At 43.8% G+C, this 27,124-nt stretch overlaps 2 protein-coding genes across 2 annotated transcripts in view; one reads left to right on the forward strand and one right to left on the reverse strand.

Annotated features, from left to right (window-relative positions):
* DUSP22 (dual specificity phosphatase 22) overlaps positions 1 to 27,124 on the forward strand; it is a 134,514-nt gene that overhangs the window by 6,094 nt on the left and 101,296 nt on the right. The gene's annotated exons all lie outside the window — the stretch shown is intronic.
* RIPK1 (receptor interacting serine/threonine kinase 1) lies at positions 144 to 26,032 on the reverse strand. Its single transcript, XM_083825313.1, has 13 exons — positions 25,338 to 26,032; positions 24,812 to 24,944; positions 21,460 to 21,663; positions 19,643 to 19,796; positions 19,017 to 19,154; positions 16,401 to 16,629; positions 15,111 to 15,260; positions 13,845 to 13,921; positions 10,284 to 10,374; positions 7,487 to 8,059; positions 6,310 to 6,381; positions 1,347 to 1,499; positions 144 to 987 (listed from the first exon to the last, which is right to left on the reverse strand). The coding sequence occupies exons 3-13, from the start codon at positions 21,609 to 21,611 to the stop codon at positions 701 to 703; spliced, it is 2,076 nt and encodes a 691-aa protein (XP_083681439.1). The 5' UTR covers positions 21,612 to 21,663; positions 24,812 to 24,944; positions 25,338 to 26,032; the 3' UTR covers positions 144 to 700.

Here is a 27,124-nt window from a genome sequence, read left to right on the forward strand (position 1 = left end):
ATTTAATTTCTTTTTTCACCATTTCATAAAGCAGACCAGAGACTAATCTTGTAAAATTTTCTCTACCAAGCAATGTAAAATCAAGTGCAATATTAATCCTTGAAAGAAGAATATTTTATCAATTACACACTTTTTCAACCAAAGATCATTTTTTGCTTTTATTCACACTACTGTTCAGCATAGTTCTAGACATATACATTTAATGAACATTGTAAAAAGACTTTAAAATAATAGCATATTTACTAAGAGCGATTGGAAGTAGGAAGCTTCTAAGAACTGCCAAAATTTGAGTTGATTTTGCTTTCTGTCCAAGTCTCTCAAAGTGAGTCTTTCACATTCTTAACTGATGCATAAGCTTTGCTGAAATAATGTACGCTGTTCAGAACTGAACAAAGGTACCATCATGTTTCAAAACAGACTATGAATTTTGTATAATGCATTTTCCTTGAATTGGTATTATTGTTTGTAATGTTTCAAAATTCCATTTCCATGAAGGAAAATTTTATCATCTGCAAGACCTAATTATCTTGACAGCAACTTTGTGAGTTACTGGAGGTATTCACTTAAAACTGCTTGGCAGAAAAATCTGTTCCAAAAGGAAAAGTCTGTGCAAAAAGCTTCATAGTCTGTTCAGAGATATTTGTTATTGCAAAGTCGTCAGGAAAAAATATCCTCACTTTTTCCCCAGATCTCAGTCAACTTATTCCTCGTTCATTTGCATCAAACTAGTAAGGAGATCCAGTCTTTGGCAGCTGAAGAGGGCTTTGGCAAGTTTTCCAACTGTAGCACCTTTGGAGCCTTCCCTCATTCCCCACTTAAGCAGCATTTGGTAAACTTTTTCTTTTAGTCCATCTCGTTCATAGTCGTGATCAATTTCATCAATCTCAGGATCAGAGAAGCCCAGTTTACGAGCACAGTGCTTCCACTGTCTGGCCAAGTTCTCTCTCACCAGGTTCAGATGATTGTCGGTCAGGACAGTGTTGTTGTCTGAAGAAAAAAAAAAGGCATAAATATATTTTCTACTCCCCTTACTATCTCAACTGTCCTTCCCAACTTATTTGTAGTATCTGTATCACACCGCTTGCATCTGGTATGTCATGAAACTACAGGACAAATGAGGTACATGGTATTACAGAACAGTATCGCCACAAACCTTTACTTGCTTTATACACTCTAAAGTACTATGCTATACTGATGTAGTATCAACATAGTAAAGGATCTAGACAGTTATTTTTCAAGTTGCAGAGGGAGAAAGTTGTACTGCTTTCATAGATTCCAAAACAAATGATTCTCAGAGATAACTACGAGGGGATAATAAACAGAGATGAGGGAGATATTTCTCTTACCAAATATACCCCTTGATTCATAGTAACTGTAAGATGCTTCTGTAGCAACAGGAAAAGTGCTGATGTGTTGATTCTGCTCTTCAATCTTCATGTGATTGTAGGATCCAATTTGAATTCCAGAACTGTTAGTTATGTTGTATTTGATTGAATCTTCTGTATAAGAGAATTTAATACAATTTTGTAAACAATTGCATATGGTTCAAAAAGTCAAGAAGTAACATGAAGGGTGAGGAGGAAGGTTCTGCTGATCAGGGAAATGATTAAATGTTCTACTCTATTTAACATGGAAATGGCTACTTACTGGAAACTGTGAGCATACTTCCATTATGCAGAGTGACGTCGTGCTTTAGTGAAAGCCAATCCTACTCTATTCCATGGCAAAACGCCATAACCAAGCCTTACCTGCTAGTAGTTACTAGATTGTAAATAATGTCCCTTGCACTTCAGGAATGTGTAGTGGCAAACTTTTTTTTTTTTTTTTGGTTAACAGCCTCATAGAATGGCTTGGGTTGGAAGGGACCTCAAAGATCATCTGCCATAGGCAGGGATGCCACCCACTAGATCAGGCTGGCCAAGCCCCTATCCAGCCTGGCGCTGAACACCTCCAGGGATGGGGCATCCACAGCTTCTCTGGGCAACCTGTGCCAGTGCCTCACCACCCTTACAGCGAAGAATTTTCTCCTGATGTCTCATCTAAATCTGTCCTCTTTTTAGTTTAAGACCATTCCCCCTGGCCCTATCATTTTCCACCTGAGTAAGGAGACCTTCTCCTTCCTTTTTGTAAGACCCCTTTAAGTACTGAAAGGCCACAGTGCGGTCTCCCCAGAGCCTTCTCTTCTCCAAGGTGAACATCCCCAGCTCTCTCAGCCTTTCTTCATAGGAGAGGTGCTCCAGCACTCTGATCATCTTTGTGGCCCTCCTCTGGACCTGCTCTAACAGGTCCACATCTTTCTTGTGCCGGGGGCTCCAGACCTGGATGTAGCACTCCAAGTGGGTCCTCACAAGGGCAGAGCAGAGGAGCACAATCCCCTCCATTGACCTGCTGGTCATGCCTCTGTTGATGCAGCCCAAGATGCAGTTGGCCTTATGGGCTGCAAGCACGTGCTGCTTGCTCATATTGAGCTTCTTGTCCACCAGAACCCACAAGTCTCTCCCTGCAGCGCTGCTCTCAATGAGCTCTCCACCCAGTCTGTTCATGTCTGCGATTGTCCCGACCCCCGTGCAGCACCCTGCACTTGGATGTGCTGAACCTCATTAGGTTCATGTGGGCCCACTTTTCTAGCTTGTCCAGGCCCCTTTGGATGGCATCCCTTCCTTCTGCTGTATTGACTGCACGACTCAGCTTGGTGTCATCTGCAAACTTGCTGGGGGTGCACTCGATCCTACTGTTTTTGTTGTTGGTAAAGATATTAAACAGTACTGGTCCCAAGACAGAACCCTGAGGGACATCACTCGTCCTTGGCCTCCACTTGGATGCAGAGCCAGTGACTGCTATTCTTTGGCTGTCCAATGTGGAGATCAGGATGTCATGTGGGACCATGTCAGAAGCCTTGCAGGAGTCCAGGTAGATGGCATCAGTTGGTTTTCCCTGGTTGACTGATGCAGTCACTCCACCACAGAAGGCCACCAGACTGGTCAGGCATCGTTTGCCCTTGGCGAAGCCATGCTGGCTGTCTTGGATCACCTCTTTGTCCTGAAGGTGCCTTGACACTGCTTCCAGGAGGACCTGTTCCATGATCTTCCCAGGCACAGAGGTGAGGCTCACCTGTCAATAGTTCCCCAGGTCCTTCTTTTTATTCTTTTTAAAAGTGTGAGTAATGTTTCCCTCTTTCCAGTCACCAGGGACTTCACCTGACTGCCAGGACTTTTAAAATATGATGGAGAGAGGCTTGGCAACTCCATCAGCCAGTTCCCTCAGGCCCCTGGGATGCATGGCATTGGGCCCCATAAACTTGTACCTGTTCAGTTCCATCAGGTGGCCTCAAACCTGCTCTTCACTTACAGTGGGAGGGACTCTGCTTCCCCAGCCCTCACCTAGAGGGTCAGGGAAACGAGGGACATGGAAAGCCTGACTGGCAGTGAAGGCTGAGGTGAAGTTAAGAACCTCAGCCTTCTCCATGTCTGTTGTTACCAGCTGTCCCTTCTTGTTTATCAGAGGGGGTACACTCTCCTTGGCTTTCCTCTTCTGGTCAATGTATCTGTAGAATCCGTTCCTGTTACGCTTTGCATCCCTTGTCAAGCTCAGCTCCATCCATGCCTCGGCTTTCCTGATCCCACCCTTGGGACCTGCATCCCTGTGCTCTTCCCAGACCACATGTCCCTGCTTCCACTGCCTGTGCGTTTCCTTCTTGCACCTCAGTCTGAGCACCAGGTCCTTGCTCAGCCATCCTGGTTTCCTGCCCTCCCTGCTTGCTTTCTTACAGAGGGGGATGGAGAGTTGTGTGCTCTAAGTAAAGCATCCTTAAAGAGTTGCCAGCTCTGTTCAGCTCCTTTCTCCTTGAGCACAGTGTTCCAGGGGATCCCATCCACCAGGTCTTTAAACAGTTGGAAGTTTCCTCTTTAGAAGTTCAGGATCCTGACACTGATCTTCGCCAGGCCCATATTCCTCAAGATCACAAACTCAGCTGGGGCAAGGTCACTGCAGCCCAGACTGCCTCCGATCTTAGCCTCTTTGATGAGTTCGTCTGCATTGGAAAGCACCAGGTCCAGTAACGCTTCTCCTCTGGCTGGTTTGTCTGATACCTGGACCAGGACGTTATCCCCACCACGCTCCAGGAGTCTCCTGGACTGCTCACAGCCTGCTGAGCAGCTCTTCCAGCAGCTGGCCAGGTGGCTGAAGTCCCCCATCGGGATGAGAGCGTGCGAGTGTGATGCTTCTTGCAGCTGAAGCCAGAAGCCCTCACCAGCAGGCTCCCCTTGATCAGGTGGCTTGTAGCGCACCCCGACCACAAGGTGTCCTTTGTTGGTCCAGCCTTAACTTTCACCCGGAGGCTCTCAGTCTGTGGCTGTTTCTCAGAGGCAGCTTTTTGCAATCAATCCCCTCCCTAACATAGAAGGCAACGCCCCTGCCCCTCCTTTCCTGCCTGCTCTTCTGAAAAGCTCATAGCCTGCTATTCCAGCTATTCCGGTGTTCCAGTGATGTGATCCGTCCCACCACGTGTCCATGACAGCAATTAGGTCATAGTTTTCAAATTGCACCGCGGCTTCCAACTCCTCCTGCTTGTCTCCTATGCTGCGTGCATTGCTGTAGAGGCACTTCAGCTGGACTGTCAGTCGCATCGCCTTTTCAGAGGAACCCTTTGGGACAGTTCACAAGTATTTCCATATTTCCATATTGCTTCCTAAAGTGACGATGTTTCCAGGTTCACTTCCATCACTCAGAAGTACACCCCCTTTCCCTGCTGAATTTAGTTTGAAGCCCTGCTCATAAGCCCAGCCAGCTTGCTGCCCAGCACGCTTGCCCCACCTGATTAGGCATGCCCCATCCTGTGTCATCATTCCTGGTCTCTCAAAAGCGCGTCCGAGATCGTAGCGCCCAAAACCTTGAGCACGGCACCAGCCACGCAGCCATTCATTCACTTGGTCCATTCATCTCCTCCTTGGGTCCCAGTCACCAGCTGGGAGGACAGAGAACACTGCTTGCACTCCCGATCCCCTCAACACCTTTCTGAGGGACATAAAGTTCCTTTTGATATTCTGGAGTCTGTTGCAGCCTCATTTGCCCCCGCATGAAGGAGCAGGACTGGGGCGTAGTCTTCTGGCCCCACTAGGCTTGGTAGCCTCTTCGTAACATCACAAAGGCCTGAGGATCCCAGGAAGGCAGCAAACCTCTCTGGAGAGACTGGGTGGCCTCAGTGCCTCTCAGCGAGGAGTCTCCAATTGCTATCACCCTTTGTGCCTTCTTTGAGGCACTGGTTCTGATGCGGGTGGTTATTGGGCCAGCTCTGTACAGTTGCCCTTTCCTAGGTTTCTATCAGCCCTAGAGCATCATATCTGTTGTGCAGGGGCACTTCAAGGGCAAGGGAGAAATGACGACTCCTGCTTAGAGCAGAGACAAGGGTCCAGTCTCCACTGTCCTGTGAGTCAGTCAGGTTTGTCAGTTCAGGGTTGGAAGCTAACTTACCTTCTCCTTGTCTGGCCTCAAGGCAGTGCTGTTGCACTGACACGCGTTGAGCGTAATGCAATTCATCAGTCTCCTGATGGGATTCTTGGATGCTACGTTGTCTGATGAGCTTCTCTAGTAACAGAGTCATCTGCTTTAAAAGTTCACCCAGCTGGGCACACCTGTATCCTTGACACCCACCTCTGCCTTCAGGCCCTAGGGGGACTTCCAGATTCTGGCGTTCCCTGGAACTGAGGTCCTGGGCAGCTCCTTTGGCGCTTGGGACGTCTCTTTGGGCAGAGGCATCTGCCTGGGGAGGCTCCATTTGGGTTTCAGCATCATCTTGGCAGATGCAGCAGATGCAGCAGATGAACAACATCCTGGTTTCAGTAGAAGGCTCCTTCCGTGGTTGCTCCCAGAAGAGAATAAAGTGGCCCGCCTTCTGAATTTCCCGCGCGCGCACTGCTACGCCACTCCCTGCCTGCTGCGTCATACCTGGTTTGCCCAGCTCCTGCTCACCTGTGCTCCCTAGGGGCAGCTTGTGGACGCGGGGGTGGCTGCTGCTGCTCCTGGCCCCACCCAAGCCTCGTCAGCCGCCCTTGGCAGGGCTGCTGGGTGCTGACAGCTCCCTGAGGTTGCCTCCATGCAGGAATGCCCCTGCATACCACGATCCCTGGCTACACTGTGGCAATGCACCTGCCCTGCAGCCGATCGCCTTGGCATGTGACAACTTCTCTTACATTTAGAGATATAAAGCAATAACAAATTGTTTCAAGATCCTGATTTTTTTTTTCCCTTGTTAGTCAGGATGCAATGCCTACCCTGGTAGTTACCAAAACAGATAAAGGCTACAGCACTTACCTCTGGGTAACTGAGGTACAGGAGGATAATACGCAAAAGTTCCCCTTGAGAAAGAAGTGGAATCGTTGTTACCTAAACAGATAGTGAAAACGCCAAAATCCTTATATAAATAAAAAAGCACAAGTACTAGAAAATGACTGCAATATTTGGAATAGTCTGAGTGCATAGTGCTCTTAAACACAAAAAGACAAAATACTTAACAGGACTTCACCTCCTTGAATAGTTCTACTTAAAGCAGCCACCCTTATCATGATTTCGCTCGGGGACTAATAACCGTAATGATCCTTGGATCCCAGTGAGGACCATGGGATTCCACATGGGTGTATGACCACCTGGCTTTGAGATGGCAGTGCAGGATCACAACGTAGTTATGGATTTTGCTGCCTTCTATCAGGTATTTGAATCTGCAAATTCCAAACCAAGAAGGCTCCCATTGGGCATGCCCTACTGCTTACTGCTGGGACTGATCACGGTTTCTGTAAGCACGTTGGCTGTGATCGGCTGTAGCAACAGAGAACACTCAGTGTCCTCTTCCTCCATTGCCCCCGTACCTTTCTACTCCACAGCTCACTAGCAAACATCAAGATAAGTTTCCCGTTAGCACCCGGTAGAGCTCTCTGGAGAAACTAGTCAAGAGCCTTAGCTCCTTTTTTGCTCTCTGAACTCTTGCTGCAAACCAAGCTCTAAAAAATATATTAATTTTCTTAAATGCTACAAATATATGAGAAAACATTAATTTTTGCACATGCAGCCTATGGTATGAATGTTACATTCTGTGAGTCAAAAGTATTTATTTGCTTTTCTAGTATGATTACTAATAGTTCTTGGTTTTTGGTAGCAGCTGCAGTATTATCTGTTGTCTGCTATTGTTAAGTTGGTAGCTGAAGAGTTAGGCATTCGGTCTGATGCTTCTCTATTGTACTGATGGTTTAGAAATGATTCACTTGAAGTTAACAGCCTGAGATCAGTGAAATCAAGCAAAATGAAGTCAAAACTGGAGCATTTTAGCAACCTGGAGCCATTTCAAGTAAACAGAGAACCTTTGCTGTATCACACAGATAAGCTGTTAGCAATAAGCAGGTGTTGCACAAACTACAAAGCCATCTTTGCCACATCACTTTTAGAAGAAAAAGTGTGATTTCAGGAACACAGGAGTTGTGAGGAGGGGGACTCTCACCTGTATCTGTGTCTGTATTCTTTGGATACCTGTTTATGTTGGTCTGTGAATGCAGGCTTGTGCCAGATTCAGGCACAGGAGTTTTGCTCAGGCTAAAGGTACCGGGTGAATGTGATTCATAGAGATCCTCTGGGTTTCCTGGTAGGAGATTCTTAGGGTTTGGCCCATAAAAAATATCAAAATTTCCCCGTGTCGGTGTTGCAGGTGGTTGTGGCCGAAAATAAGGATTAGTGTTTGATCCCGTGTTTTCAGCTCTTGGATACAGTTCACTCTGTTGAGGAGCAGAAAACATCTTTGCAAACGGATCATTGGAAACTCTTCGTCTCCTTTCTTCCTCTCTCATTTCAGGGGTGTATACCACGTGTGGAGCTCCTGGTACTCCTGGTTTATCCATCCAGCTGCCGTATATGTGGTAGTTGTATTCCCGCTGGAGTTTTCTTTCTAGATTGTCAGGGGACGTAAACGAGGTCTCACAGCTCTCAACAGGCTGATTCTCAGGGGAGGCAGCAAACTGGGCTTCATTAATCTCGCTGGTCACGGGGCCCTGAGAGCTGTGTAGAGAATTAGGCTGATCTGAAAGGAAGAAGGAAAAATAAATATTTGAAATATATCCTAATGCAAGTATATAACCTGTTGTGATGACACTAGGATCTATTTTTAGTGTTATGGTAATTCATAAAAGGTGAAAATGTAGCATCATTTCCAGCATAAACTGCTTTATATAATGCCTTTACTGGGAAGTATTACAGACTTATATCTAGGAAAGAGGTATCTGAACTCTCTGTGTTATTCTGCTTGTATTGACACCAGCTTCTCAACCACTGAAACAAGAAATTCCTGGAGATTTTTGTAGGGTCTGATTTCCAACTGAGTCTTCACTGCATTAGCTGGTATTTGATCAGTGCAAGATTGGAGTATAACAAGATGGAAAATAAGACCCACTATAACTGGTATTACTTCATAAAGCATAAATAATTTGCCATTAAGGTCACATCTGCAAGTGATTATGCAAAAATCCCATCTGGGTATTTCAGGATTAATCCTTTTTTATTTTGTCTAGTTTGTTCTTCATAGTCTCAAAGAATACATTTTTACAAGTAACGCCTACCAGCTAAAGTAGTCTGTCATCTTTCAAACTAATTCTCGCTATCAAAGGAAGCTCTCCTTCAGTCCTGAATTAGATTGAGTTATGAACCAGATCACACTGCAACAGACTAAACAAGAATGTAAAATTCTGCACATTACTACTTGTTCTTGTGATTTTTAAGGGCAAGGCTATAGTTAATTGCTTAAAGTTCTCAAAGCTTCACATTTGTCTAGGAAATGTTGCACACTGCCTGAAGCACACACTTGCACAGATCACTGTGAGCTTGGAATAAAGTACACGTGCTTCTCATCAGTTCAGATAATATCATTGAACTAGGGTTTTTTGTTTGTTTCAAATTGCATGAATTCAGTCCAGATTAGGCTGGACCAAAACTAGTTCCTCGTGATGGCTGTGTATTAGTACTCTATTCACTTTGACTTGCTCTGCTTCTGTTGTTACCACTGCTAGAGGGAGAGTGGGAGGAATAAGCTAAGACAGAAACAATCCCATCAAAACTGACAGCTAGTAGCATAAATTGTATGGCGTGCGTTCTCCAGGGCAAACCTGAGGTGTATGAATGAGCGGGTCCTGCAGGATACCTTTTGCTAATGCTGCCCGAGTAATGCCCATTGGCTGGAGCGGGAGTGGGGTGGGGAAACCAAACCCAAAAAATCAAACCTGACTTTGACAGACTGTTAAGATAGTATCTTTCTGCAATGGGAATTCACAGTAAAACCTTTCATACTTAAAAACACAAAAGCATCTGTAATCTGCCTTTGTATGTGATTATTTTTGCTAGGGATGTAACTATACTAATTAAAAAATATAGCAATAGGGCTGCCCTACTAAATCGATTAGTTCTACTCAAGATCTGTTACACCTAACCTAACCTTGGGGAAGATTGATCAGTTGCATGCTATAGTTCAAAATAATTTGTTTAATATTGTCTTTAAAACGGTGTAAGCAAGGAAGGATTTTTTTTATTTCTACTCAATTTTATATTGTTGCTTATAAATCAGTGCTGTAAATATGATCTTACTTCCCTTGCCATTAAGATATTTTGGTAAACCAATTCCAAGTATGCTACCACACAAGAAAATACGTCATAACATATTAGTGAGATAGCTCCATGAAATATGCAACTTATCCCAGATTTGACAGAAAATATCAGAGAAAGGAGAGAACTCATCTATTAGTGCTCCTCGGGTAGACTCTAGAGACAGCAAGGTCATAAACAAAGCAGTGTCTTATAATTACATGTCCTGGTTGTATTCAGATCATTTGTAAGAAAGGCTGGACTGGGAAAAAGGAAAGTTTGTGGAACTGAAGCCTATAGAATAAGAATTAAGTTTGTTAAAAGGATGGGAAGAAAGAGCAACTATAAAAAGTAATTACCAAATTGACCGTTGAAAAATTTAATATTAAATACATTTTTCAGCATGGAAGAGAGAAGCTCAAGCCAGTAAAAAAAAAAAAAAAAAGCTTCAAACTGAAGATGCTGAAAATTTTGAAAGAGTGAATATGACTTTGGGGAGCCTGGGAGCAAATTTAATCTTTGCAGTGATTACAATTCTCTCTGAAGTGCTGCATAATTGAATCTCTCCATAACCACTTAATGGTAAGATTACTTACATCGTACACAGGCCCAATTTTATCTTCAGCAGAGTACATGGCATAATGTTATGCTAGGAAGTGACTCGGAACACTTACCTATTTGACCATTACTGGGATCTTCTGCTACAGCATCTATCTGAAGGGATTGCATCCTCTGCAGCAATTCGTTTGGCTCAGGCCACACTTTCTACGTGTAAAAGAAGAACACATGATCAAATTATAGGTGAAAGCTTAATCAAAGGGAGTACCTGTAGAGTAGGGAACAGCACACGTGCGCAGTAAAGAGACCTGGGTGAACAGATTCCATGAGTGTGGGGAGAGATCCCAAGCTCTTAACAGAGAGCACAGCCTAGCAGAAAATACCCATAGCTTTGCTACAGATGGGCAAAACCTTACCTTCAGTGAAGGGAGGAAGAACTGTAATGCAACTGCAGTATATAATACTCTGAGTTGGCCAGGCCCTTACGTATGTGAGTATGAGCTAAATCCATATGGAGTGGTTTTGGATTGTCTGCCTTGAGCTTAATAGCTAGCCTTTCTGCAAGCAGTCTCAGTGAGAGGAGGATGCTGAGGTAAAGGTAGCAAATATGCACCCCCTTCTCTGGATCTCTGTATAGCAAGTATATTCATCTACAGGAAAGAGGTAGGATGGAGAGTTACATTCATGTATGGCCATGCTGACTTTTACTTTTTTTTTTTTTACTTTTACCGTTCCTGAGAGCATCAGGAACAAGGAGTTCAGAGGACATGTTCAGAAAGACGCAGTACAATTTCCCCCCTGCAAACCCTCATCTTCACTATGCTAGAGCGAAGGCAAAATCCACTCCTGTTCTACTCTTCTGATGTTCCTATTACTCAGACTTCACTAGAAATCATCTCTTTTTCTTTTTTTTTTACCTGGAAAAATGATTTCTCACTTTCCCCTGGTGCATCTTACTTGTAAAATATTTTCTAAGCTGTCTTTTATTTTCTAATGAAAGTTAAACCCAAGAAGTACTTCTGCAGATTAAAAATCAACAACCAGCTAATCACTTCCCACAGTTTTTTCTTCCCAAAGCAAAAGACGACATTCTAAATCTCATTACAACCTTAAGTACTTAGATTTTACTTGAGTAACTAAATAGTGATGTATTTCATAATTAGTCTGTCTCCTGTAAGATCCTCACAGAGAAGCTGATGAATTATGGGCTAGATAAGCATCCTGCGAAGAGGCTTGAAAACAGGCTGAACAACTGGGCCCAGAGGGTGGTGATCAATGGTAAGAAGTCCAGCTGGAGGCTGGTAAGTAGACGTGTACCCCAGGCATCAATACTAGGTTCAAGCCTGTTCAATGCCTTCATTAATCATCCAGAGGGACCTCAATAGGTTGGAGAAACTGGCTGACAGGAATCTCATGAAGTTCAATGAAGGGGGGTGGTAAGTTGTGCACCTGGGGAGGAACAACCCCATGTACCAACATATACTGGGAGCTGACTGGCTGGAAAGCAGCTTTGCAGAAAGGGATGTGGGGCCTGCTTGAGCAGGGGGCTGGACCAGATGATCTCCAGCTGTCCCTTCCAACCTCAGCCACTCTGGGATTCTGTGGCCCTTTTAGTTAGGGGGCTGTAGACTCTTGCTTCCCCAATCACTAGTGTGGGAGTGAAAAAATGCTTTGCCCCAAGCCCTCCAACTCATGTTGTTAATGAAGCTGTACTAGCAGTTCACCACACTGACTTGCCTGGATGCTGTATTCACGCTCTGTGCCCCTCACCTGTGTGGTCTGATATGAAGGGATGCTTTCCTTCCTGAGACAGTAATAGACTCGTAGCCCATTTTCTAAATAGTCCTTTGGCCCCTATGATGCAAGATAATTGCATAGAGCTAATGCAGCTAGTATAAAATGCAGCTGTCATAAATTGGACATGTAGTTCACATCATGAGTTAGTTCAGTCAGATCAGTCCAGGAGACTTGTCTAATGAATTTCGTTTTGCAGAACTATCATTCCGTTGAACAGTTGACCATGCTTCATAATTATCACGTGTTTTCGAAACCAGAACCTTTCATTTCCACAATTAAGGACTTGTTGATAGAAGGAAGCACTTTAAAAAACCAAAACTGTAAATGAATGGTTTTACAAAGGAAGTTCTTTTTTGTTGTTAAAATAACTGGATATATATCATGAGTCTGAGCCTCACTTTACTGCAAAGATTAAACCCTAATTCTAAGAGTCATCACTGGTAGCTGTCAGTACTACTGAAGTGAGCTGATAAAATCTGTGATAAAAAGATTCTGTAATCAACCAATGCTCAAGAAGTTCTCATTCTCTTATTTTTCAGTCCAGAAATCATTCTTTGTATCATAAGTTGTAAACCTAAAGCCAGAAAAGGAAGAGAGACCAATTTAAATACAAAGGAAAAATAACTGATTTCAACTAAAACCAGGGACATTACTTTTATTGCTGTGGTATTGCTCCTGGACTCAAGCAGGCTAGAAATCACTGTATGCTGCCTGAACGCAATACCATACGCCTTGGAAAAAAAAACCTAGCATGAATGTACAGAATTTTTTATACTTACTGTAAATCAGATTCTGCTACTTTTGAATCTCTGGGAATAATATTTAATTCTATCAGTGAGACTTTCTGGACATGGTAGAAGCTTTTCCAAAGTCTTGTATTATCACAGAGTCATTCAGGTGAGAATGGGCCCCGGGAGGCCTCCAGTTCCTCCACCTGCTCAAAACGGGATTGCCTATGGGATCAGACTGGGTAGCTTAGGGCTATGTCCAGCTGGGTCCTGAAAAACTTCTAAGGATAGTGACTGGCCAACACTCTTGGGCAGCTTGCTCCATTGCTTGTCTGTCCCTGTGGGGCTGTTCTCTTGTTTTGCTTTATGCTCGCTGTCTCATCCTCCCTCTCCTATGTGCTGCTGAGAAGAGCTTGGCTCCATATTCTGAACAAATCCTTCACAGGTAGGAAAGGGCCGCTACTTGTTGCCCTCCCAAAGCCATCTTGTGTCTGGGCTGAACATGCCCCGGTCTTCTCAGCAGTGCTGCTCCCCATCCAGGCAGCCCCTGGCCAGTGGTGAAGCCAGGTGTTGTTTCTCCTCAGGTGCAGCACATTGCATTTGTCCTTTCTGAATTTCCTAAGGCTTCCATCACCCCACTCCTCCAGCCTGCAGATGACAGCCCTGCCTATGACAGTACTTAACTCATCCCCACATTTCGGTGTCATCTGCACACCTTATGAGAGTATGCTCCATCACTTCCTTTGGTCACTGGTAAAGGCATAAAACACAGCAGGTCTCAGCGCAGTAGACCCCTGCACTACCCCAATTGTTACTTACTGGTCTCCAGGTGAAGTAGGACCCATTAACCACTGCCCTCTAAGCCTCATCATCCAACCCATTTTTAACCCATCTGGTTGTCTACCCATCCAGACGGTAACATCTGAACTTGGACACAAGAATATTTCAGGAGACTATGTTGAAAATCTTCCTAAAGTTCGGGTAAATGCCACACGCTGCTTTCCCCTCATTCACAGCCCCACCCAGTTTATCACAGAAGGAAATCAGGTTAGTCGGGCATGATGAGAGCATGGCAGAATCTGGCCATAACTGGGGATGAGGCACAGGGTTGTTAGGAAACTGGCACTTTAAAATATTTAGGAAGTTACTCACTTTTATCTTCTTCAGATCTTCTTCAATATTTTTTCCTATATTTTGATAGTAAAATGGTTTGTATGTTTTACTAATTTCTGTAAAGAGAAGAGAACTAGGTGAAAGTGGTTTTCAATGGAAAATAAGTGATTTATACTGTCAACAATTTTGATGGAGAAGGATTGAATAAAGGCTTGTATCAAGTCAGAAACGGTAATGGGAAAATGATACACACATTTGGAATCTATGTTCACATAACTCTTTTAGCCTTAACGTAGTAACAGGAACAAGACGATTTTCTTTTAGTTGTCATATTGCTTTTTAGGGTGAAAGTGCTCTGTTTATGACCTGTGGCTGACAGCACCTGCTCTTGACTTGACTGGCCAAAAGACAAAATACCATGTTTTAAGAAATAGAATACATTCAGTTGCATTCAGGTATTTAATAAGCAGCTACTCTACCACTGCTAAAGATGGGATTACTGAAAGAATCTATAAACAAGGTAAATATTAGCATTTTGCTTAAGGGAAAAACAAACTGAGACACCCAGTGCAACCACAAAATCAATCTGTTAGCAGTAGATAATTTCAGGTTAAATATGGAAACAGTTGATTTGTTCCTCCTGGTATACATATGTCCTAGGAATATTGACCTGCTGTATGTGAAGCTCTTGGTGCCCTTGGTCTAAATCAAAATCTCTGTTTCCTGTCACATGTTGTTTTTCTTTTTTTGGGACTACTATTGAGGCAGAGAGAAAGGGCAAAAGGAGATAAGGAACATTGGCTTATATTTGATGAATGCTTAGTCTCCTTCCCCAGACCATTCAGTCCAGACTTTTACGCACTTTGTTTTGGGATCTGACACACAAAAGAATGGTTAGTCACAAGCTGTTGCGTTGTTAATGGCAGGCTAATCTGGGACAGCTTTTGAAGCAATTTTTGATAGGATATGTTCTCAGTTGTACCCAAGATGTACTATGTTCCATCCTACTAGCTTTTTTCTTGCAAGCTTCAGAAGGAAGATAATACATTGTCAAAGACAAATTATCATCATGCATAAAGTGTCTTAGCTCCATCCAGTCACTAGTGTTCCTCAAATTTGTAGATGTTGGACAAGATGCTATTTTCAGTCAGTACAGGGAACAGACTTTACTGGGCACGTAAGCTGATAGCTTTATTTTCAAAGCAAAAATTGATATATCAAGAAGAAAACACTCAAGTTTGTTTTTGCTGCATTATGAACTACTGGTGGACATGTAACAAAAATAATCCCGAAGCAATGTCTTACCTGCAAAGGTAGGCCGTTTCTCTGCCTCTTGTGCCCAGCATTGTTTCATTAAGTCAATAATCTCCATTGGACATTTCTCACTGATCTCCTCTATGTCTGGTCTATTTCCATTCATGATGCCAAAGCAAATCTGAGCTTCATTTATACCATCTGAAAAATTAACATTTCATGTCAGATTGTAATCACGTATTTTGCTATCCCCAAAAGTCACATCTCTGTAGGTAAAAGAAATAGTGAAGCAGCAGCCTGTATATTTCTGGATATGTAAATGTTTCAAAGAAAGACGCCTGAGTTACAGATACACATCTCTCACATTTGTGAATGTGAATCCAGGGTCTTAATTACTATACATTAGAGATTTATTTTAAGACTAATAGATTTTTTTTTATGCATAAGACATGCTCTGTGAGAGTAAGGGTGACAGATCTAGATTTCTAGAACCTGAATCTCAGTTATGCTTTGTATTAGGTCAGAACACAAAGATTGCCACATGGGCAGTGTTTAGCCAGTTAGCAAAAACGAATCCATTCAAAATGGCAAACACAAGTTACTCTGAAATCCCATGGTCTGCTCCTACTTTTCTGTATGAGTCAGTGTAGGACATTTAGGACAAGAGGGAATGGCCTCAAGTTGCACCAGGGGAGGTTAAGGCTGGAAATGAGGAGACATTTCTTCTGAGAAAGAGCAGTCAGGCGTTGGAACGGGTTGCCCAGGGAGGTGGTGGAGTTACCATCCCTGGGGTGTTCAAGGAAAGGTTGGACGTGGTGCTTAGGGACATGGTTTAGTGGGTGACATTAGTGGCAGGGGGATGGTTGGACCAGATGATCTTGGAGGTCTTTTCCAACCTTAATGATTCTATGTATGCATGTTAAGAAATTAGCACCACACAGCTGAGAAGCAGTAACTGACTGCGTGGACATTCCCGTTAAAAGAAAAAAAGCACACGTGACTAGCCCATGTTAGGAGATAGCATACACATCAAAGTTTCCATCCTGGCCTGTCCAAGGTTTGTCTAACTTCTGCCACCGAATGCAGGTTTACATGCGCACCAAGTGGATGTGAATACTTTGTTCAGACTTGGACGCACGCCTGCGTTTCAAGTACCACTGAGATGTTCTTGACCACACTTAGGAGGAATGATGCAACCAATACTTAAAAGTAGCCATCAGATGCCAAACATGGGCTGTTCTTGGGCATAAGTGATATAATCCACTAATCTTAATTTTGTAACTTTAAATGCTTAGTATTTCCAACTTAATTTTGTGATCCAGGCTTCTGGAAGTAACTTACGCTCATATGGCTCTTTGTTAGCAAAAATTGCCCAGATTACTATGCCAAAGCTGTAAATATCTGATTTCTCATCAGGTTTTACATTAACACTCCGTAAGTGCTCTGGGGCCATATAGAAAAGAGTGCCAGCATTGTTCTGGGAAGTGCTCTTGATTTTCTGCTGTCGGGTAGTCTCTTCTTTGGTCAGCCGGCTCCAGTTCTTAAAGCAAGCAACACCAAGATCTGCAATCTGAAAAATGAGATGTGTCAGAGCCAGTGCTGTGATGACAAGTAGATAAAGAAGCATTTCATGCAGTGCTCACTTTTGCAACAATTGCAGATAGTGACTTACCTAAAAATGAAACTGCAAAAATGCAATTATGAGAAAGGCAAACGTTCTTTTCTCCTTTTTTTTTTTTTTCCCTAAATAAAATATCACTGCCAACTGGGAACCGTTAGGCTGAACCTTCATTATTAACTTAACACCACGGGGAGCAATGGCACAATGCAAGGGGGAAAAGTTTGAAGTGAAAATGATGCTCAAGAGCTGCTTTGTGGTACTCATGGCAGAACAGAAGATCCACAAAAGAAATAGCTGAGATTCAGAAATAATCTATAAGAAGGGTGTATATCCCCTCCTACTGCAATGCACTTTCCATTTTGATTCCATTTAACCTGACTTCCTGAGACCTTTCTACAGAAAGGGCGAGGAAGAGGATAGAAAATTCTGTGATGTGTATGCTGCAAGAGACGTGGAAAAGGATAGCATGAAATTAGTTAAAGCCAGGGTATCTGGGTACCGTGCTCTTGACAAGGTGACGTTACTGAAACATAAGGGTGCTGTTTTACAACAGCTAGACTAATGGCTCGTGGTGAAGAAAGTAATCCTTCCCTCCTTTTCCCACAGCCTCCTCTCATGTGCTCCCTCAGTTTCTCCTGTTCCAGCACTGACCCTTTTCTGACCCAGGAAGACCTAGGGCAAGGCACTCAACCAGCTTACTCAACCAAGTGCTCTCCAGCAGAAGGATAGGACTGCCAAAAACTTAAACTGTAATCTGCTGGTTTGGCTTCCTAAATTGTACTGTGGCAGGGTGGTCAAATTAGCACCAGTGCTAATGCAAGGGAACAGGAGTTCCCTAACGCAAGGAAACAGGAGAAGACAAGTGGAAGAAAGCATGACTGCCTCTCTTGGCCACAGAAAGCTGTTAAACTCATCTAGTTGTGTAACCCCATCACTCCAGATACAACTGGAGTGACACATTGCCTCACTTCTTTTCTCTCTCTCTTGTTGCCTCTAACTAGCTTATTGGTCTTCTTTAGCTTCTGAAGCTTTAGGCTAAATTTAGAGGTGATATATTCAGAAGAAGAGGAAATTCTAAGTTACAACCTGCTGACAAAGTAGGAGTCTGAGTTCGTGTCTAAAAGTGAGAGGTCTAATGTGACAGAGGAAAATACAAGTCTTCCTACATTTGCAATTTCATAGCACAGCTGTTTGCCCTTATAAATGTTGGCACTGTTGGACACATTTGAGCAGATATATCACACAACAGCTGCCTTACATGAGGCTTTTGATCAAACTGCTTAAAGAAGCCTGATCTGATTCTGAATTTGATCCTGGGTTCCAGTTCTGTTTGTCTTCCAGTGTGATAGCAGAGTAATTTGCTCCTGTCCATAAAAGCAAGCTGAAACCCCCAAACCAACCAATTTACAATTAAGGCAGATAATGAAGTAGTTTTTGTTGTTGTTGTTTATTTGTTTTGTCTTTTGTTTTGGTCAAAACCTAATATAGCTTTTATCTATTATCTCCAAGCTGCTCATACTGCACTGTGACTTTCTATCTTAACCTTGTCAAATTACTTCTCGATAATTTGCATGTGAGAAATAAAACATGATAGAATACTCTTCACAGCATTTTATTCAGTAGTTTCCTATTGTAATGGGGTGATCATTTCAGCAACTCACCTTGACCAGGATGTTTGATGAGGACTGCTGCAAATTCTACTCAGGTTTATTCAGCAGGAGGTTCTATATGTATATGTCTTGATCCAAAAGCCCACTGAAGTTAATAGAAGGACTTTGGAACAGGCTTATAAATCATTCTTTGAAGTAGTTTCCTGCTGCTTTTTTTTTTTTTGGTAGCTGCTGGCTGTCATTTAAAAACGATGACTAAGGGAAAAAAGAGGGAGACAAAAGAGGAAAAGATAATAGGCAAAAGAAGGAATAGAATAAAAAGAAGGAAGTAAAGGCAGGAGGAGAAATTACAGCAATAAAGGACAAAAGACATGATCTTTAAGACATTTTCTTTTTGTTTCAGTCTGTGGGCTTAGGTTTGTTTTTTTTCTTTATAGCTGTTTCATTATTCGTAGTTCACTAATTCTCAATAACATTTTTCTTTTTTAATACCCCTGGTGATTTTTTTTCCACACATGGGGGAAGATTATGCAAACCTCAGGTGCAGAGCTTGTAAGCTTGTATAGGTCATCATATGTCAGGGACCCACTGCTAACACTGTCTTAGCAATAGCTCACTGGACTACAGAGGAGTTTGTCTACCAGTCAGGGATACTAAGCAAAAGCAGGCAAACTGGGTTCTTCAACCCAAACCATCATCATTCTCCATTTACTTTCTAACGCATACCTTAATGTGGAAGTCTGCGTCCACAAGGATGTTTTCTGGTTTTAGGTCTTTGTGTACTAAGCCTTGCTCATGTAGATAAAGCATTCCTTCTATGATCTCCAGCACGAAACGGCCTTTCACTGACAAAGGTATTGAGAGCTAAAATAAGGAACAAGAAAAACCATCTATTAAAAAATGCTACTACAGCCATCAAATCAGAAAACAGTCTTTAAATGAGTTTGTTTTTCAGTCCCCTGAGTACCTCTGTTCAAGCCAGGCTAATAAAAAGAACCAAGGTCCTTCTCGGATCTAAGTTCTTGCATTAACATAAGTCTGGAGTCTCTCCATATTTACAAAAGCATTCTTTTTTAGTGGAGTCTCAAAATATTTCTACAAATACGCTCCCATAACTCTGAACCTACAACTGTGGTCTCCTCCTCTGTGATGCACAGGAAAGCCATAGCTGTCCTCTGCTTTTATAATCTGCCACCTTTAGAGAAGGCAGAGTGCACCTGGCCCTTTAATACAGAAAGGAGAATTAGAAACTAAAATGACTGCATCCTTTGGAGATGGCAGCAACATCTTGACCCTTTCAAACATCTTATTAACTCAAAGGAGCATCAGGGATGAAGCAATTCACTGTTCACCTTCTGTAGCACTTTCATCATGTTCCCCCGGTCCACATACTCCATCACAAGTGAGTAGTTTCCATCTTCCAAAATTATACCTAGTAGTTTTACCACACGGTCGTGCTGTAGTTTGCGCATAATCCTGCCTTCTTCGAGGAGGGAAGCATTGTATCTGCAAAACAGCAATTACACTGAAAGTAGGCTAGATAAAGCAAAAATGCTGTTGATTCATACCCAAAATCATGGCCCAAACTGACAGCCTCCCCAGAGCCACTCTAAGACGAACCATACCTTCTATTGGTTTTAAATGGGTACAGCCCTGTTCATGTCAGGCTATGTTCTCCAACTCTCTGATCAAATGCCTTGTACGAAGACTGTCAGCACAGCCTGATGTTAAGGCCTGCTTTTCAGAAGGTGAATAAGCATTTTATTTATTTATTTATTTATTTTTTGTAAATGCAGTACTGGTGGTGTATCCCTGAGCTGAGGTGGGATAAGGACAGGGCTGAAAGAACCTTTGCAAAAGGAGGATCAAGGCACGCTCCACTGCCTCTTGTACAGGAAACTACCCAGGCCTCTTTCCTGAAGGGCTGCTAATCATGTTCACTTCCAAAATGGATTTATTACAGGGGAATCTACCCACGTATGGGATACTGATAACATTTACTAGGAATTATTGGTTTAGGATGAATTCAAAACCTGGTTACATCAGTACAACCCACCAATAGTCACAGGTACACAGATGGGAGCACACTATTGGTGTTAAAGAAGGACAGTACTGATAATTTTAAATATGAGAAGGGGTGGCGTTTTTACTGTTCCTCCTGTTACAGTCAGAGAACAAACCAATGCAAGAAAAACTTGAGGCTATGTTGCTTGCTAAAGCTTTCCTACCCTGTGACTTATAAGGAAGCTGCTTTCTCCCTCTGTGTTCTTCTGCAGTACTAGAGGAGATGGTTGTTTTGTTTGTGTTAGGCTCATTTAGAAGTTGGCTTATGACTTTTCATTCAAGACTTTAAGGAATAAAAAACTTACGGGCCTAGGTAGTGAGACAGTGAGAAAAAAAAATAAAATAAAGCTGGCAGGCATATCTGTTTTAACTGTGTTTGTCCCAAACATCAGTGAAGTCTGCAAACTACTGGAATTTCTTAATTTGCTTTCCACTGGCAAAATAAATCTTTTTTTTTTTGTCATAACACAAACTAGAAAAACATGGGGTTTTGTCTCTCTCTCTCTCTCTCTCTCTCTCTCTCTCTCTCTAGTGGAAGACTCGAGGGAGAGTTCTAGGATAGTTGTGGTGGTGAGGTAGTAGAGCTAGAACGTGACATGAATCCATTGAAATCCACAGCTAATTCAATCCCTGAATTAAATCAGTGGTCTTAGCTTACGTTCGTGGTATTATAAATGTAGGGCTGGAGTCTGGCTGATGGCCCATGTGTGTTTAGTTCCTAGTGGACATCTACATTTGGACAGCTGTACTGAAAATTGATCAGCACGCTTGCTAGTAACGTGTCTGCTGAGTTACTGAATTTATCTGGGTGTGTAAGAGTTCCCTTGATTCTTAACAATTCACAGCAGTGCTCGCCTTGCAAAAGAAAACAGGAATTTAACTGCAACGACAAGTTAAAACTCTAGAATAAAAGTTGGCTCGTAAGGGAAAAATGAAAATTTGCAGGACAGCTGCTAGTACTGTACTGACAATATTTTCCCCGCATACAATATATCCAGGATCCAAAGATCTAAAATTATAATCTTTTATTTAGATTTCTCTTTATTGAATTTAGAGGGTTCCCTAGACTGAAATATAAAAATGAGAACTAAGATGAGTAACTCACTCAGTGCGCTGGGGTCCCGTATACACGGTTTTTAATACTACATATCCATGTTTTCTGTGAAAGCATAAAGAAATTGTTCCACATCCTCCAGCATCTAATTGTTGTTTTTCAAGCAAATCCCGGGTGCTCATGTGGATGTCATCCAGTGACATGTTTGCAGTCTTAGCAATTTAAACGAAATGAAGTACCCTAGTGCTTCTGGACCTGTACAAAGGAAGAAAAAGCGTCATTACTCTGCATTTAACTGTTCCACTAAGTAATGTAAGGTGAGAGACATTAGAATCTACTCTCGTGACCCTTCTGAACTAGCTGCGTTACAAAGGGCCTCAGTGTGAAACTAAAGATGCTGTGTTTCTCTCATAGGATCAGACCCAAAGATCACAGTGATTTATTCTGTCTACACATTAGAGTCGTGTTAAAATGATGTGAAACCATTTCTTCACCTGAGGATCTCCAAGTGCTATTAATAAATGGTTATTATCCATAGAATATGCAGTAGGTTGTTACTGTCCTTATACTTCATGCTTGGAAAAACTGAAAACCAGAGAAACAAGGGCCATGGCACCAAAGGCAGGCAGTATGTAACAATTCTGATAGGCTCTCCTTTTCTAAATTGCCTGAACATGTGTCTGTCTGGTGCCTAGATACTTGTATAACTCTAAGCTACATTTTAGGCATCTTTGCAAGTCCAGCTTTCAAGAGTTTGCTTGAAGCTTAAAACAAAGGAAAGGTTTCTCTGGAGGGCAAAAGTGAGAAACCTATTTTCCCAGCTGCCTGAACTTAAGGAGATGAAAGCTGGGAAGGACTGTGGTGGGGAAATAAGGCAGCTCTCCACCCCTCAAAAAAAGAAAAGGGATGAAGAAATTATGGAAGCTTGCAGTAACTCCTAAACACATCAACAGAAAAACACTGTGAATTTGGTGAACCTCAAAGTGGGTAGGTAAGTTATCCACAGTGGATGCCAGAATAATTTTAAGCTTTTGATAAAGCTGTGGTGTTCTCTTGCCTGACGTGTCTCTCAGGTGGTAAAACCTTAAAAGAAGGCTGCACAAACCTGTGCCTCTGGCATGCATCAGCAAGCTGCATTGCTAGCACAGGTGCAAACTGCTAGCTCTGCTTCTTCATCACTGAACTCTTACCTTAAACACTTTACGTCATGTAAAGAAAAGGTCTTCTGACAAAAAGTAAACTCTTAAGAGACTCCAGTAGTTGTTCAGTTTCCATTTCTTTTGTGTGGCTATGACACAGATGTAACAAAAGCACTATTTCCAAGTGCCCCTGTCAGCAGCAGTAGATTAGCTCCTTCAGGTAGTTAAGAGCTCTCTAAATAGTGTAGAAAAGGGCTTCCCAAATATTTCAGACCAACAACTTACTGCTAACAACTATGCACCTGTATCTTATAACCTCTAATTGCAAAGATCTTTTTAATGTTGTTATGAACATCAGCTGCAGCCTCTTTTTGGAGTCTGGGAAGTACGGAAGCAGTGAAAGAGTCTGTAAAAAGTAGGTGTTGGAGGGAAGAGAGATGTTAATGTGCACATCTAGACATTAGCTGGCCAGTTTGATATTGACAAGCCAAAACTCTGAAGAGGAAGCTTTAAAAAAGGAAGCTTTCTTCTTTGGCTTTCCTGTCTTAGAAAGGATGCAGATTTTGTTTCGCTGGGGTGCTAGCCTGCCTTGAGAGCACAGGACTGAGGACATGGCAGTGTTCATTTAGTAAGAAGGTAAGCTCGGCTCCGCCTAACGATTATTACGGGAGAGGAGATTTTCTTATATTGCTTTACAGCTAGTCAAATGGCTGTGTAACAAACAGCTCATAGCGCTGCCGAGAACACCCACTGCTGCTCTCACAGGTGAGCCCTTGTCTCCCTAGCGGTTCCTGGTGAAGGTCCTTTGGCTTTCTTGGTGAAACGCAACCAGCTGTTGTGCTGATAGGGTAGGTGTCACCAGTACAAAGGCCCGAATTCAGTAATGAGACTTTAATGTGACACAGACTAACATCTTGCTTCTTTATCTGGGGTCTCCCTTTAAAGCATTGGATCAAAAGTTACATATCTATGGTAATTTTTGCATGCTGACAGTAATTATACATCTAGGTAGTAATTGCTTGTGCGTGAATTGCAGATACTATTCTTGTGAAGACAAATTAGGTATGTGTTTATTTAAATGCTGAATCTCTGAAGTTACATTAATGTTACAAATAGCTTGGGGCTGCTAGACATTCAACACAATATAACCTGATGAATAGTAGCCCTGCCTCAAACCACAAAAACACAGAACTTTGTTCCTGTTTACCTTGGTAATACTCCTTCCTGTCAAGCAGCATGAAATAACCATGACCAGAAGGCTTAGAAAATCAGTAGTAATTTGTGAAATCATGAGAGGGCTGCTGAAGTGAGCTGGATAACTTTCAACAGAGGGAATTTCCTCATAAGGTAGGAGAAAACCCTCCTTAGGCATGCTATAGTATTAGGATGCTCATGTTTTGTTTTTTCCTCTTTTTTTTTTTTAATGAGGTACTCTCAGTAAAAGCTCTTCGAACTGAAGACTTGTTTGAAATGTAGAGTTTTTTGTAGGATGGGTTTCACGGAAAAGCAATCTCTGGTCAGGCTTGCAAGCAAAGACTACTTATTTCAGTATGCTACTTAACATGAGGCATTGGCTGACGTTACCTGAAAATGTCAGATATTACAGAAATCAAGGAGGAAGGCTCAACTTAATTCAAAGCTTACTGCTTCTTATTGGGATACAGAGTGATGAAAACATATCCTTTAGTACCTATGATACTTCAGTACCAACATTAAGTGTCTGTGATGAGCAGAAGAGAAATTTTGCAGCTCTGCTCAGCCTAACCTTGCAGAGGCTAAGCCTGCTTCCAGTGGTTCGCTTGTGTTCTGTAAGGTCACCCTCACCTGTGTACTGTTGGTTGACTACAAAACAAATCTTTCTTAATATACGATTGTGAACATCGGTATCGGGGATGATTTGTATTTAACAGCCGCCAACAAGTACTATGAAAATTCTGAACGCTGGTTGCTGGAAGAGAGGGATTTTCTGCTGACCAGTATGTTCGGCTCCTCTTTCCTTTAGAGAGGGGTAGAGGTGCGATACGTGGGGTTGTGGCATTTTAACGTTTACGCCGTGGTTCTGTTCTCCCTCTTGGCCCCTAAGGGGCACGCGAACGGTGCCCCGCTCCCCCAGGTCGTGCTGGGCCTACCGGTCACGGCTCGCTCCACGCGGCGCCTTGCTGCTGGCCTGACGCAGCCCTGGCGGGCCCGTGCGGTTACGGGGCGCGCTGGGCGCCTCGGCGGGGGGGCGCGACGCGGGGCCCCGCGGTGCCGGGGGTACTCACGGTGCGCAGCCGCCTGACGGGCGCTGCAAGATGTCATTGAAGGAAGCGGGCACGCCGGCAAGCGCCTCGGCTCCTGGCCGCTCGGCTGTCGGGAGCGGCAGCGGGTGACAAACTGGAACCGAACCCGGAATCGCTGGCAGGGGTGGACGGGGGAGGAAAATGGAACCAAAACCGAAATCACCGAGGCTGGTACACGGAGGAGGAAGAAGGACGGGTTCCCGCAGCCGGGGACAAAACCACTGCGTGCGTGCGGGGCGCTGCGGGAGCTGTCAGCGCCCCCCGACCCCGCGGCCGTCACTCTGGGGGCACGGAGGGAGAGCTTTGCACCGACAGGGCTGGATTTAAGCCTCCCCCGCGGCCCAGTTCCGCCTCCCGGGGCGCCCCGCCGCCCGCCGCCGCCGCCCCCCTCACGGCTCCCGCGCTCCGCCTCGCCCGGGGCCGGCGGCCCGGCGCCCCCCGCAGCGGGGTGGCTCCGGCTCTGTGCTGCCAGCCCGGCTCCCCCCCCCCCGGTCCCACCGTGCCTCACCGTGGCTGCGGGCCGCTTCTCGTCCCGGCCGAGCCCCCACCCCCCCCCACGGCCGGCGGGAGCAGCTCTCGGCCCGCCCGGCTCCGCCACCGGCCCCGGCGCTGCTGCGCCTGCTCGGAAGCGGAGGAGGTGGCCTGGGTGGCGGCAGGGCTGGTGGTGGTGGTGGTGCTGCTGCTCGGTAGCTTTGCCACGATACTTCCAGTTCCAGGGGATTTCTCTGCTCTTCGCAGTGCCTTGCGGGTGCTGCGGAGTGCGGGAGCAGCAGATCCGTGTGGGAAGGCGGCCCGCAGCTTGGGCTGGAGGGAGGGAGCCTTCCCGGAGTGGGGGGCGAGCTCTAGGAGTGGGATGGAAGTAAGTGGTCCAGGAGCCGGTTTCCTGCTGGAAACTGGGGCCTCGGGCTGCTATGGAGCTGGAAGAAACACAGCGGCCGCGGATGGGTTTATTTAATTCTGTGCCAGCCCAAACAGTCGATTTCCTGGGTAGGATTCCTCCTCGGCTGTGAAGGACTTCTGAGGCTGTGTTCGCGTGAGTCCTACACCTGCCACTTACAAACAAAAGAACCACTATCCATTAAGTATTACAGGGCCTTTGAGGTTTGCATGGGTGCACTGGTGTGTAACGCTGCATACTCTGAAGCTCCGTCCCTCTGCAAGTACAGAAATCATCCTTTGTTCCCCCCTGTGGCGGTCACCAGTGCAGTATCTGACTTCCCGAACCACCTGTGTGTCCTAACTTGCACTTTCAGGGGAACAGGCAGACTGATTTATGCCTTCTGCTGGCCAGCCCGTTCATCCAGAAGGGGCAGGTGGCTCCCACCTTCCAGCTTTCTCCATTTTCAGCTGATTCTGGAGCAACTAGTAGTGAACCAGACCAGGCGTCTAATACTCCAGCAGCTTTGAGTTGTGAGGGCTGATCTCCCCTGCTGGAATCAGGAGGCTCAGGACAGCAATGCTGGATTGACAAGCTAAGTTCATTGTTGTTTGGACGCAGATGTTTCATGTTTGTCCACGTTGTAAAGCATTGTAAGGAAGGCATTGCTAAACCTGCAGTCCAGCAAATTTGGGATATTTGTCAATTAAATAAAGCAAAGTAAATCCAGACATGGTGTCTCTCATAGCCATGGGAAGGTCAAGCAGTTTTGGTCTTCTGTTGCCATCCCATACATTACAAACTATTTTGGACAGCCTTTTGCTTCTGGGTTTCTTTGTTACTATTTTTTTTTCCTTCTTCTAAGCTTTGCATTAGGTATGTGGCTGAAGACAGGAAGTAAGATGGCTAAATTTGTAACAATTGTGTGGTTAAAAACATTTCAGGCTCATTGAGTTGTGATTTACCAACAAGCATGAGACAAAAAAAAAAAAGACAAATTAACATTTATTGGTTTGCACTCAAGAGCGCTCAGTGTTGCCAGTTATGACATCCCTTCTTGAAATGAATAGGGAAAATAAATTGATCCAAAAAATGCGATCTGAATTTACGTAGAAATCTCTTAATTCTGATGGAGAAGAAAGGAAGGTTATCCTGATGTGGATGATAAGGTCAATACTGTTTTAATGCTTTTTCACAGTAATGTCTTTACATGAGCAGAAATATTTATTTTTAGTATTAATGAATAAAAAGTGACCTAATGGGTTTATTTTACTTTAGCTGAAACTTTTATTTACTTTGTAATAAAATCCTCAGCCAACAGAAATAAAAAAAAGTAAATACATAGGATTCCAATAGCTTTTTTTTTTTTTTTCATTTTGCATGTAGCCGTTTTCCTTGTCAGCAGGATGAAAATTGCT

Source organism: Anser anser, assembly GCF_964211835.1.
Source record: "Anser anser genome assembly, chromosome: 2".
NCBI lineage: Eukaryota > Metazoa > Chordata > Aves > Anseriformes > Anatidae > Anser > Anser anser.